The sequence below is a fragment of the Triticum aestivum genome, chromosome 2D, assembly GCF_018294505.1.
Source record: "Triticum aestivum cultivar Chinese Spring chromosome 2D, IWGSC CS RefSeq v2.1, whole genome shotgun sequence".
Taxonomy (NCBI): domain Eukaryota; kingdom Viridiplantae; phylum Streptophyta; class Magnoliopsida; order Poales; family Poaceae; genus Triticum; species Triticum aestivum.
Genome location: NC_057799.1, coordinates 350,335,133 through 350,348,823, shown reverse-complemented (window position 1 = coordinate 350,348,823; position 13,691 = coordinate 350,335,133). Strand labels below are relative to the sequence as shown.

The following is a 13,691-nucleotide window of genomic DNA, read 5'->3' as shown; positions in this document are numbered from 1 at the left end:
TCTACATGCAGTTAGCTCATTGGGGGTTGGGTAATTAAAGAGGAGAGAGATGGCAACTTGCACCTTTTCAATGCATTCTGTACTCAACTCCATAATTTGTCCTAAAATTTCTAGATGTACACTCTTCACCGGACGGAGGGAGTAGTCCGCAAACACATTGTCATCAATCACCAAAACCACTTAGGGAGAAATATACCCTAACATGTGCGCTACGTATGGTTAACCTCGAGATCACCAGTTACAGGTTACCCCTTGTGAATGTCACTTTTCACCTTTCTTTGGTACTAATAAGTGGCCACACTCCACGTGTGGCACTTGTCGCAACCTAACAGCCTGTTTGGTTTGGTGGAATTGGAGAGAGGGAATGGGAGTTTGAGGCATAGAGAGTTTTATTCCTTTGTTTGTTTAGATGGAATGGGAATTCAACGGGAAGTGCAAAGGGAATTCACGTGTAGAAGTGCCACATATCTATTACCTAAGGGAGGGTTGGTAATTGAGATGGGGAAAGGGAATTAGAGTTAAACTCCCATTCCCCTTCCGTTAGTTTGCCAAACAGGCTATAAGTGTATTTCCTTTTTTTTTTCATAGATTCATTTTTTTTCATAACGTTTAACCTCTTGAACCGTGCATATAATCATGAACCCTTTTTACCGTTGAATTGCTCGTATCGATATATTCAAAACTAAATCTCATGTTAATAGGTTTCGCCATTTTTTTCATGAAAAAGCCAAAAACCTCAGAAATGAAATAAATTAACATGATTTTTTTTCAAAAACCCAAAAACTCAAGCGAAAAAGGAACCTAGAAGCATAGTTGTGTTTTTTTTTTCATTTTTTGAAAGATAATTGTGATTTTCCCTTTTCGGAAAGCATGGGTTGTGCTTCTCACGGGAGTACATGCTGTGCTTTTTCATTTCCGGGCTCGTGAAAGCACATGCTGTGCTTTTTTCCTTTTTTCTGAAACACAACTTATTTTGAAAGCAAAGTTGCGCATGTCATGGAAGCACATGTTACGTTTTCCCCTTTTCCAAAACAGTGCTTCTCGCGAACCAACCTATGGTTGGATGGTTAGAGGGACAGTGGTATCCCCAGTCCATCAGGGTTCAAGTTCTGGTGCTCGCATTTATTCCTGAATTTATTTCAGAATTTCCGGCGATGCGATTTCAGTGGGAGGAGACGTTCTCGTCGATGACGAGGCGCCTACGGTGACTTCGTAAATTTCAAGATGATATGCCGGCTCAGTCTCTCGGAGATGCTCATAGGGATATGGTGTGTGCGTGTGTGCGTTCATAAGGGTGAGTGTATGCGCATATGTATGAGCGCTTAAGTCTGTACTGATGTTTAAAAAAAAACAGCGCTTCTCGCGAAAAAATCACTGCCAATTTGTTTTCCTTTAAAACGAGCAAAAACTGAAAATTCAAAAAATTACCCATCTAAAACTTGAAAACGTATGCAGAAAAATAAAATAAACCAAAATCCAAAAGAAGCGCCCAACACACGTGATGGCGGCTGGACAAATCACTCGACGCGCTCTCAAACCTAAATAGTGACTCGCGTGGAAATGCGATTTTGTTTTTCTTTTGAGGAGGAGACGCCCGTGGGCCAATAGTTCACGTACCACGAGTGCAGGCTCTAGGCCCAGAGGCCCCAAAGCCCATAACATCCTAGGGTTTCCTCTGTCTCAGGGGTTTCATCTTGCGCAGCGCCATATATATAACCCGCCGCAGCCGCCCCCGTCTCTCCTCAGCGTCTCATTTTCACCCTCCCGCCCGCCGCCGCCGCCGCTCCCGCCGCTAGACCAGCTCGCCAGCAGCAATGGGTAAGACGCTAACTCTCCGTCGTCTCTGATTGATTTGGTTCTATTGTACCCTCCGGATCTGACATTATCGTGACCAACGGCGGCAGCCCGGATCAAGGTGCACGAGCTGAGGGGGAAGAACAAGGCGGATCTGCAGGGCCAGCTCAAGGACCTCAAGGCGGAGCTCTCCCTCCTCCGCGTCGCCAAGGTCACCGGCGGCGCCCCCAACAAGCTGTCGAAGATGTACGTGCCTCCCGGACCTCCTCCCCTCCCCCTATAGAGTAATCCGTGCCTAGGTTTCCGTCGTGCTCACGGGTGGTTCTTGTGTTGCGCCGCAGCAAGGTGGTGCGCACCTCGATTGCGAGGGTGCTCACGGTGATCTCGCAGAAGCAGAAGTCGGCGCTGAGGGAGGCGTACAAGAACAAGCGGCTCCCGCTCGACCTCCGCCCCAAGAAGACCCGCGCCATCCGCAGGCGTCTCACAAAGCACCAGGTGATACTTCAGTCCTCCCTGTCCTTATACTTGTCCTGCGTTTCTTTACGTGGAACTGTGGAAGCGCTCTAGTTTGTCATGGTATACTACTCAAATTGTTTTCCATGGATTCTGAGATTAGTAAAGTTGATGCCATGTATTTCTGTTTTTTTGTTAAATGTTAAGTACATCTTGTGTAAGATGCCGTATGTGTATCGAATTTATTCGTAGATCAACTGTGCAACTGATTAGTGACATTGCACTGTATTTTGTATGGCTTGCCCAGTCGTTTGCTGGGGGTTGGGTTTATGAAATCCTTCTAACCTGGCTGGTTGAATTGGCACTGTAAGGGTTGCTGTGAATCTCTAGATTGGACAACGTTCTTGTTTTTGCTTGATGAAATACAGTTTGTATTTGTCAGTCTGACAGCTTGTGGGAGCTGGGATGCTGGTTTACTTTGTATTATGTATTGCACTTGAGTCATTTTGAACAAACTCAATCATGAGTGACTGTCGTATTTTCTGCTTGTGTCTGGGTAATGTCATGTTATGTTTTAACTGCCTAGTTTCTATTCATGTTATGTTTTAACTGCTGAATAGCAATCTGTGCTCTCAGTATAATAACAATAGCTGTAGGTCCATGTTCCCCATCTGAGGGGATGTGTTGGTACTGTGTCCTATGTTGTTCAAGTGCTTTTGATCATTTTGGTTTACTGATGTCATTTTATATGATATTATGCAGCTCTCCTTGAAGACCGAGAGGGAGAAGAAGCGTGAGAAGTACTTCCCCATCAGGAAGTATGCTATCAAGGCCTAGGTTAGGAGTGAATGATTTGCCGGCCGAGTTTTGCCCAGAAGTTGCATGAATTTTATGTTCTGTGTGGACACCGCTGCTATCTAAGTACAATGTATTCGATATCCTGCATGAAATTCGAACTTTTGCTTGTTAACACTATTATCTATAGCTGCTTGTTGGTGCTGCAGTGTGATGGTTATTGTACTTTGTTAGTTTCCAGTTCATCTGATTGTGCTAGTGGCTGCTAGTTGATGTTCTAGTGTGATGGTTATCGTGCCTTGTTAGTTTGCAGTTCCATCTGATTGTGGATGTAGGCCATCTGATTGTCCAGGTGGTGGATGCTTGATGTTCTGCATCCGTTTCCTTCTCTGATCCATCCGCTTGCCATATTAAGCTTTTAGTCAGGGAAGGACTAGTGGAATAACATCTTCTGGATACACCCTTTTTTTGAATAAAATTAGTTTTCTGTGTGTTGGCCCCTTTGCCTTGTGATAAAATTAGTTTTCTGTGTGTTAGCCCCTCACCTTCAGCCCTTATAGCTATTGCCTTGTGATAAAAATATGGTTGTTTAGTCTTTTTATGATTTTTTTAGAGAAACCTCATAAATGGGGAAAGGGGCAGTAAAGATATATGAATATGCTCACACTTAGGCTAGTCATAGTGGGAGGAACTTAGGTAATGACTCCCTGTGATACTTGTAAACCGTGAAATGGCCCCATATCAATTTAAAGAATACTTTTCTGAAATGCCATAGTTAATAAATTCATGGTTATCAGTATAATTAATCTGCAAACAATGTACTATCTACCAACCTTGTTATAGCACAGTGTAGTGTGATATATGGGCCTGAAACTCTTTGGTCTGGGGAGTAGAAAATCTGAGAATTGCAGTGCATCGCAGAATCAAAACAAGACATTTCGTTTTAAGAGCATAGCCCTACTTGAGGGGGTAATTACAGAAGAAATGCCACTCGGGCCAAAGGACCTGTGCACGAGCGGTTCCTCTCATCTCCCCGTCGCCGCCTCACCGCTACACTCCGCCCCGCTTCTGGGTCGGCAGGCCAACGTCGACACTACCTCCTCCACCGCGTCGATTCATCGCACTGTTTATTGCCATGGACGTGCGCGGCGCTCATGCCTCCCTGTGGCTTCTCTACATCCACCCACTCATCTCATGCAGCCGTCGACGGGACGGTGGCATAGCCGACGTCTCTTGCCGCCTTGGACACCATGGACGCAGCGAGGCCGTGGGTGCCACACATACTATGGTGCTGCTAATGGCTGCTCTGCTGTTGCTAATGGCTGCTCCTGGTGTGTGTGTGATAATAGCGTGTAGTTGGGTTATTGCTAATGGCTATTGTTGTTGTCAAAAGTTCTATGTTTGTTGTTGTGTGCTGGACAATGCTATGCTGATGAATGTTAGATGTGCTGATGGTGCTATCGTGTTCGTGTGGGAGATAGTTGGTATGCTAAGGATTGTTAGATCAAACACTTTTCTTTTGTGCAATATTTAGTGCTTCATAATGTTCATAAATCGCTTTCGTGCTTATATTAGACGTGAACTGTTCGAATTAACCAAGTATTAGCAATTCAACACATAGTTCCAATCTAGGGGTGTTACAGATATTCCAGCGATCAACTCACACAACAACCTCAAGCTGGAATCTCAGAAAAGAACTGGACGTTTCCTGGAATCAGACTCTGGAGAATCATGAGGCGAAAAGAACTGGGCCTTCATTTGTTCATGTATCAGCATATCTGCATGTATGAAGGCAGCTCCGCCCATCCACCTCCTCTCTCCCATCCCCATCCTCTTCCACCCCCTCATCCTTCTACCCCCCCCCCCCCCCCCCCTTAAATTTGTGATTGGCTGCGATATGGATGTTCCTTGCACAACGAGGCTTTGCCCGGATCTTGTTACTTGTGAAAAATGTTGTCATTGGTTTGAGGAATTTCTAATAAATAAAATTGAAACTTGAGTTTGCGCTTAGGTTTCAGGTAAGATTTGTTTTACTTATTTTGTTTGTCTATGGAATGGTCCAGATCCAACAAGAATGACTGAAAGTGGAAGAGAAGAGGTAGCAGAAATAAGCTCTAATGCCCTACCAAACAACATATGTTGTATGCAACACCTCTGGCACACCATCTCATATAGTTCACCAAACACACATCTCGGCTGATCTTTGCATCAGTTCAACCAAGCCAGCCTCACCCAGGATCCTCCATACGATGCACAGGCTGGAACTACGCAGGCAACCAAACACGCCCACTGTTTTCGAGAGGAGCATATGTGGTTCGATGCCTTTGCTACTACGTGTGATGGTCTTGCATTCGTCTACTTGATGATACTCATTATTTTTATTCAACTAAACTTAGGGCTCCTTTGATTCAAAGGATTTTTATAGGAATTTTGGAGGGTTACAATCCTTAGGAATTTTTCATATTTTGGTTGTTTGATTCATAGAATTTCTAACATCCACTCTAACCTCTTTGAAAGCATCCTTTGTTTTTCCTATGATGTAAAAACAAACCAAAATCCTATAGAATTGAGAGCAGCATGACATTACAATCCTATGTTTTTCTTATTCCCACATTTTTAAAATCCTGCGAATCAAAGAAATTAAAATTGAAGAAAGAAGCCTTGAGTATATTGACGATGCTCAAGAATTTTAAAATTGCAAAAATTAATCGGCAGGCCAATAAGGTGGCGCACGAAATTGCGAAGTTTAGCTTTATAAATAAATCTGATGGGATTCTTCTTAATAGTGTTTCGCCCTGTGTGACGAATTTTGTAATGAATGATTGCAATAACATTATTAATTAATTAATATAGGGTTTTTTTTTTAAAAAAAAATCCTGCGAATCAAAGAGGCCCTTAGGGATATCATGAGGGATAGTTTTAGATTTAGTGACGAAACAAAGAACATGTGAACTAGCAAGAAGGAACCTACTCATGCACCTTGTCATGACAACGGTTCTGGCCCATTTAGCTTCTGTGGCGGCAACGAGCCAGAGAAAGAGGCTATCGGAGTGCGTAGGTTAGGGTGCAGGGTGCGGAGGCTCGCCGGAGAAGGTGCGGTGTGCTGCTGGGTTTAAGGGATGGTCGGCCGACGGCTAGAGCAGGGCGGAGCCATGTGTTGACGGGAGATGGCAATTGGAGCGAGTACCGATGGATAGGTCGACGAGCGATGGTGACAACGGAAAAGGCCGCGGCGGCGGTTCTAGCCACAACCCTTCACTTCAAACATGGTGGTATAGTGTATGCTGAAGGCGGTGAATAGGATAGGAGCTCCGGAGCACGAAGTACACACGTAATCACTGTAAATGACAACAGTGACTGCATCTAATATTTGTAACCAAGAAATTAAAATAATCTACTCAATTCTCAATGTTGCATCCATACAGCGGATTTTCTAGTACACACCACATTTTACTTTATTCCCTTATCATCGTATCAAGTGCCATGCCTTTTGCCTGTGAAAACATCCCATCGCCATCTCACTTCTTCTACAAAAATCACCAAAACAGATCACTCGTTGGTCGTTGGGTGACGTTTCCTTCGAGGAAGCGCCACGGCCATGCTGGTGACATGGAGACGAAGCGGTAACCAAATTCCTGACGAGTTTCTTATCTCCTTTGCCCAGCTAGCGTACTGGTCCTGGCCAAGAGCAATTCTGCATCTTTGTCCCATGCTCATGTCGTCATGTCAAGAGGCAGGGACGAACTGAAGACTCTGTCCTTTGCCTTGAGAGCCTACACAAGAGAAATGCAATATGGTGAGCCACACATTTTAAGAACTCGAGATGCCGAGAAGCCGACGAAACAATGCGTGTGTGCGTGGTAGAAGTTTTGGTTTGAAATTTGCCCACCTCTTTATCCCAGTTGGTGCACATGGTAATGGCCAGCAGCAACATCATCTGCACGACTAGTCCGCAGATTATTCCGAACCACAGCCCCTGAAGTTCAGACCCATAGGTTTAGAGAGGTTTCTTCAAACGAGAAATACTACAAGTGAAGCTGGAACTCTCTGTATGGTATGGGTGGTAAAATCAATACCATTCCGCCAAGATGGTAGACAAAGGCAAAGCATAGCGCCGCCGGGATGCCGACAAGGTAGTATGCACTGAGGTTGACACAAGCACCGATCTTTTGCAAACCACAACCCCTAACAACACCTGGAATATCAAGTACACCACGTTGCAATCAGTACATGATCAATGATGTTCATCGAAATGATACCAGACAAAAAGATAGACTAAAGTTGAAGGAAATTCAGGAACTAGTCTGCAACTACTAGGGATTTGCGTCGTATATATTTAATTTACCTGAAAGAACACATTGCAGATCGTCGAAAATGATGGACACGGAGAGAATAGGCATCATCCTCGCAATGTACTCCACCACTTCCTTCTCGTTGCTATATGCATACCCCCATAGATTGCGCACTGAAATCATAATAAGTCCTAGCGACACACCCGTCGCGAGACCCAGAACCATGATCACACGAGTAGCCAGACATGCAGCTTCCGGTCGCCCAGCACCAAGCTCGTTCGAGACACGGGTGCTACAATCACAAGATACACGATTTCATTGCCACAATGGCTATACGATAACGTTGTAATACAGGCATGGCAAAAGGTTATGAGTCTGAGTTGTTCAGTGGTAGTACCTTATGGCTGCCCCAAGCCCGAAGGGGATCATGAATGCCAACGAACCTGTGTTTAAGCTGCAAGGGGTTCGACATTTCCCGTCAGAAAAGGGCACACAAAATGTGAAACACTCCATGAAAATGCTGCAACTCACCTGATGGACAGCACGGATGCCTCCAGCTTAGGATTTGGGAGAAGGCCGGAGAGAAGCACCAACAGCTCAAACGACCACCACTCTAAGCTGTGTACATGCAGGATCAGATTAAGTCAGAAGATGGGCCATGAAAAAAATCTACCTGCAATGCAAATAATCTGAGGGGTGGGGCACAAGCTAAAACTCACCAAACCATGAGCGCAGATGGCACGGCGAGCTTCATGAAGCTAACGATGCCGCGGAACGCCTCCTTTGAGACCCCTGTCCAAGTGCTCTTGCAGGATGGAGAGAGCCTGATGTAGAGAGCCAGGATTGACACGTTGGCCAGGTACGAGATGGCGTTGGCCAGGGCAGCGCCCTTGTTGCCCAGCCCAAGCTTGTACACCAGCAACCAGCACACGAGCACGTGGCTCAGCGCCGTGACGCCCGAGCTCGCCATCACCGGGAGGACAATGTTCTGCGTCTGGAGGAACCGGACGTGGCACTGCAGCGGCCCGTAGACGAACAGTGCCGGAATCATCCACCGGATGTAGCTCCCCGCCCCCATGGCGATCTCCGGGTCCTGGCCGAAGAGCAGGAGGATCTGCCCGGTGTAGGCCCAGACCACCGCAACCACAACGCTCACCAGCGTGAGCACAAGGATCGCCCTCTGCTTGTAGATGCCGAGCAGATAGTACTGTTTCGCCCCGAAGGCTTGCCCACACAGTGTGTCCAAGCTGCTCGCCATGCCAGCCTAAGATGATCATGAACAGATACAGGAAAAAACATTCAAGTTGATGTTAGCTGTTTATTCAGGAGGATCAAAATATGCAGGAGATGAAATTGACATAATATATATACCAACAAGCTGAAGCCGGTGACACCGGCAAAGGAGGTGGCGATGGAGGCACTCGAGAGAGCGAGCTCACCGAGATGGCCGACGAACATGACCGAGATCATCTGCACGACGTTCTGCAGCAGGCATCCGGCGATGAGAGGCCCAGCCAGGTACAGCTGCTTCTTGACCTCGGTCACCACCAAGCTCTCCTTTGGCCCTCCTGTCTTGTCAGTGCTGCCGTTGCCCCCAACAAGGGGCTCCTCCATGGTTGGCGACATACTTGAAATCTCACACTCTTGTTCTGACCTGTGAAGAAGGTATGCGTTAACAAGTGAAGTGAGGGTATATTTATCATGTCTGTGAAAGAATATACAGTGGTATACTACTACTACTAATCAACCCCATCAATATTGTATAGGCCTGCACTCTAGGACAGATTTAGGAAGGAAACCAAGGGGAAACAGAGGCACTCGCTTGGCAGCAAGTTGAACGTGCCCCTGAATCAGTCAATTTCAGCGTGCTCGAGTCAAGTGGAGTACAGAATCTCATGTGAGACAAAGGAGGCAGGCAGCTTGGCAGCCAAGTTCAAGACATCTCACATAATAAACTACCCCTCCATTTCAAAATATAGTACGCCCGCGTTTTCCGAGATTCAACTTTGATCATGAATTTAACCAATGAGACCGACTGCGGCGGGAGTAAAATTATATAATTGAAAACTTCTTTAGAATACGAATTCACTGCTATAGTTTTTGCTCTCACCGTAGTTGGTCTCATTGATTAAATTTATGATCAAAGCTGAAGCGCGGAAACCAAAAACGCATTATATTTTGGAACGGAGGGAGTATCTGACGAGCAAGATTGGATAGGACAATCAACAGCACATGCTCAATCGGCGCGTTTGCACTATTATAGTCAAAATGTTGGAAAGCTACAAGCGTAGATGATCTCATAGGTAACGAAATCAATCACGGCCGGAGCTGGAGCCGCTCTCGTCGTCAGGGTCATGTGTCATATCTGACCCCTGACGTGCTACGGCCTGCTTCACGACGCACACATAAAAGAGAATTTCCTAAGGCGCAGTGTCATCAAGGTACTCCCTCCGTTCCAAAATATAATGCTTTCTCTATCCCCGTGCTTTAATTTTGACAAAAAATTTAACAAACAAGACCGATTGCGGCAGGAGCAAAAGTTATACCAGTGAATTTGTATTCAAAAGAAGTTTTCAATTATATAACTTTTTCTCCCGCCGTAATCGGTCTCGTTGGCTAAATTTATGGTCAAAGTTAGACCTCGGAAAGCGTGGGCGCATTATATTTTGGAATGGAGGGAGTATCAGTTAAACACCCGGTGGTTTATTCATACGAGATTCAGAATGGGTTCCTAAATTTCGAGTTAAGCGGAACAGGTTTTCTGGCACCCCTCGCTCTCATAACCCTCGTTGTTTTTTCATAAATCAATCAGGCATGGGCAACAGCGAATTTGGAGTTTGTGAGAAAGGAAATCCACACAAAGAGCCAACTCATGAGACATCCAAGAGAAAATTCTGCCAAACCTCTGCGACGGAGCAGAAAGATCAGGAAAGGGCGTGGACAAGAACCGTACCGCAGGCGCTGCGGCAGCGGCTCAGGCGGCCCCGGGGACGAAGGCCCCAAGAAGAAGAAGTTGTTCCCGGCCGAGGCGGCGGCCACCGCGCACGACGGAGGCGGCTACGGTGATGGAGTGGTGTCCTATTGGCCCATTACGGAGCGGCTGTATCGCTACTCCAAGACTTTTGTACGCCTCGGGTCCGTCCGCAGCCTGAGTTTCAAAAATAGAACAGAGGAGATGAATCATTCGGCCTGAACCGTATGGCGCATATATTGCAGGTGAGTTTTCGTTGTCTTCTCGTGTGTGTGTGGGGCGGGGCGGATAGACGCGCGAACACGTGGACACCGTCACACGAATAACCTCACATAAGCCCGCTATAAATATCGGAGCGGTGGAGTTTCAAGATTAATGAAGTTTCCACAACTACACCCTCCGTTCTTAAATATTAGTCTTTGGAGAGATTTCACTATGAATCACATACGGATGTATGTAGATGCATTTTAGAATGTAGATTTATCTATTTTGCCCGTATGTAGTCCATAGTGAAATTTCTACAAAGACTTATATTTAGGAACGGAGGGAGTAGATTGAATGTTGTCTCTCACCGGAACATTCCGTTTTAACAAGACACATGGACGTCAAACCTAGGGTTTGATCCATGAGATTATGGTATAACTAATCTCGTAACCATCAAATGACATGTTGGTTCTCTTGTCGGTGAGATTGACACATATAGCCTGCAACAAGATTCTAGCGCAGACACCTTAAACAACAAGATGATAAAATATATAGATGTTGTTAGCAAAGGTGTAGACTAAATGTAAAAATACAAAATGTTTACCATATAATATTGCTTTTTTCTATTACCAATTTGCGCCAACTGAGTGTAGCAAGAGCTTAAACATTGAAAAACACTACATTCTATACCTACCGCTCCGCTCTTCATAGGGGTATGAATAAAAAACATGCATTCATTGTCCTAGATACTAGTAGTAGTACTCCCTCCGTTCTTTTTTAGTTTGCATATAACTCAACGCACGCATACCAAGCAGTACATGTTTTCTCGACATGTTGAATGCATTTGGATACGAGCTAAGGGCATCTTCAACGCTGACTTGCAAACCGGGCACCTCATCCGTCCGTGGACAGGTGGGACCAATCCGCGGACACGAATACGGAAGGTGGCCCTCCAAAGCTACCCGCATACATTTCAAGCCGAGTCTGAACAAACTGGATGAATTACATGCAAACCGGATAATTTTCATACAAACCGAACATTTACATTTAGGACATATTTTAACTAAACTATACGGACTAGGCTAAAACTAGTCTAATGCCGATTGGGGCGGATCTCCACTCCCACGACATGTCTTCCCTATGTCTGGTAGCCTGCTCATCGGACTGCCGTGAGCCTCGGAGGGATATGCTTCAATGGGAGGGGAAGAGTGGTCTCCGCCTCCGCGAGGCATGGATCATGGTTGGTTTTTGGGCGGGGGAAGACGATCGCCATGGTCTACTCCCCTGCTCATCGGGCAAGTCACCGGCTCTGTAACCTGGCGATGCGTTGGCGGTGGCCTTTGTGGGACCCAAGAGCCGGCGGGCTCCTATGATCTATTTCCCTCGTTGTCCGCAGACGTGCCGACCTCCGTAGACATGGCTTCTTTCCCACTTGCCTAACGCATTGCCGCCATTGTTTGTGACGGAGTTCCCAGGAGACGACATTGGCCAGCCTGGACGGGCGAGGAGGGCTGGCGATGGCGGTGGCACCGGATCCGGAGGGTTTGGCGGCAAGCCAACGTGTATAGGGCTAGCTCGCCGGGGAAACCCAAATTGCTGCAATGCTAGAGAACTCCTTCTACTCGCCGGAGGCCATGGTGGGTGTTGTACAAGGAGGAGATGGAGAGAGGAGGTGAGGTATGTTTATAGCCCGACGCCTGGCCACATTTATATAGTGGGTGGGTGCGAGGAGCCAGCCAAAGAAGTGTTTAATGCCATTCGGCACACGAATCTACATGTGGCACTTGGGGCGCCGGAGTAGGTTCCTCGAAACAGGCGCCGGTTTAATGGAGGTAGCCAGGCAGACGGATGTCACTTCAATGCGGAGAGAAGGCGTGCGCAGCGGGTGAGCAGCGGGGGGCGCTCTCGGCCAGTGAGCCACTTCAATGTCGGCTGCAGTGAGCGGTCGTGTCCGCTCTGGGCCATCATGAATGTGGGCAGCTGACTTCAGGCCGGAATGCGTACGGGCACAAGAGAGGGTTTTTTGGTGGGCTAGGGCAATCAGAAGCGGGCGTAGCAGCTGTCCGGATGCCCGCAAAGCCCCACCAGTTTGTTTCCGGTTTGCGGGAAAAAAAGCACGTCTAGACCGGTCGGCGAACCGATACATTTCCGCATTGAATGGCAAAACACGTCCGAATCGCGTGGTTCGGACGGTTGCAGGTGGTTTTAGGATCGGCGTTGGAGATGCCTTAATGAAAACATACACATTTAATTATGGTAATGAACTCATTGTAGTTGCTAGCCTCACTAAGGTGAACTAGCAACTTGACTCACCCACTAAAAACATACCAAAGCTACAATCAATGAGTATGGGCGTAGTCTAGTACCGATGTGCCTTTTTTCTTGGTTAGTCTTCCTTCCCGCCTTTAAGTAAGCCCTCACCTACACTTTTGGATATTTGATTAGAGATCAGAGATTAGTGCGGTTCTTTTCCCCGGGGGTCAAATTTTAGGGCAAATAGGCCTATTAATATGCACACAACTACCTTTTTCATCTTATCACTTTGCATTTGAGTATTTATGCAATTACTTATTGTCCCATTGCGACTGTTTCTTACACTACATTTGTGCTTCATATTTAACTTTCAAACATTTGGTTTCATAGTTTTGATTTGACACCTCCCTTAAAAGTTTGCACGAATATTAAAGTTAATTAAAAAGGGTATGCTCGGATATTTAGGTTCACCTAATTCTAATCCCTACTTTCGCTATGCATCAAACAAGAGATCAGAACAATCTAATATTGTTGATTGAAAGGGTATCTTCTAATCTCCATCTTTAGCCTGCATTAAAACCTGTAAACTTTTCTAGAGGGGCGGGGGGAGGGGGTGGCGTACTGAAGCAAGACTCTTGGTTTCAATCTTTCTGAAGACATTAGGAAATATGGCAACAACACATTATGTTTCAACTTACCTGGATGAGCTTTTAATATTTCAGAAATAGAGTATGCAATGTGCTATTAAATAATATACTCCATGCATTCCATAATTCTTGTTGTGGAATTAGTTTGAACTAAAACCACAACAAGAATTATGGAATGGAGGAAGTACCAAACTATCTAGCAACCTATGTGAAACATAAAAGTGATTATGCACCAACATATATTATCATGCGCTAACTGATAAGTCTAGACAAAAAGCTATA

General features: G+C 46.0%; 2 protein-coding genes across 4 annotated transcripts; one reads left to right on the top strand and one right to left on the bottom strand.

Annotated features, from left to right (window-relative positions):
* The first annotated feature begins 1,667 nt into the window (after positions 1 to 1,667).
* LOC123053102 (60S ribosomal protein L35-2) lies at positions 1,668 to 3,250 on the top strand. The gene is made up of 4 exons (XM_044476501.1): positions 1,668 to 1,818; positions 1,905 to 2,040; positions 2,136 to 2,289; positions 3,010 to 3,250. Exons 1-4 carry the CDS (start codon positions 1,815 to 1,817, stop codon positions 3,082 to 3,084), a joined length of 369 nt encoding a protein of 122 aa, XP_044332436.1. The 5' UTR covers positions 1,668 to 1,814; the 3' UTR covers positions 3,085 to 3,250.
* A 3,176-nt stretch (positions 3,251 to 6,426) lies between these two features.
* On the bottom strand, positions 6,427 to 10,544 carry LOC123049323 (protein DETOXIFICATION 16). Of its 3 annotated transcripts, none has more exons than XM_044472253.1 (9): positions 10,288 to 10,544; positions 8,706 to 8,988; positions 8,054 to 8,598; positions 7,866 to 7,952; positions 7,732 to 7,788; positions 7,388 to 7,626; positions 7,119 to 7,237; positions 6,932 to 7,018; positions 6,427 to 6,815 (listed from the first exon to the last, which is right to left on the bottom strand). In XM_044472253.1, the coding sequence occupies exons 2-9, from the start codon at positions 8,958 to 8,960 to the stop codon at positions 6,756 to 6,758; spliced, it is 1,449 nt and encodes a 482-aa protein (XP_044328188.1). In that variant the 5' UTR covers positions 8,961 to 8,988; positions 10,288 to 10,544; the 3' UTR covers positions 6,427 to 6,755. The 3 variants fall into 3 exon arrangements, with proteins under 3 accessions (XP_044328188.1, XP_044328189.1, XP_044328190.1); XM_044472254.1 differs by having other exon boundaries at positions 10,238 to 10,510; XM_044472255.1 differs by lacking the exon at positions 10,288 to 10,544 and having other exon boundaries at positions 8,774 to 8,988.
* Positions 10,545 to 13,691: the final 3,147 nt, after the last annotated feature.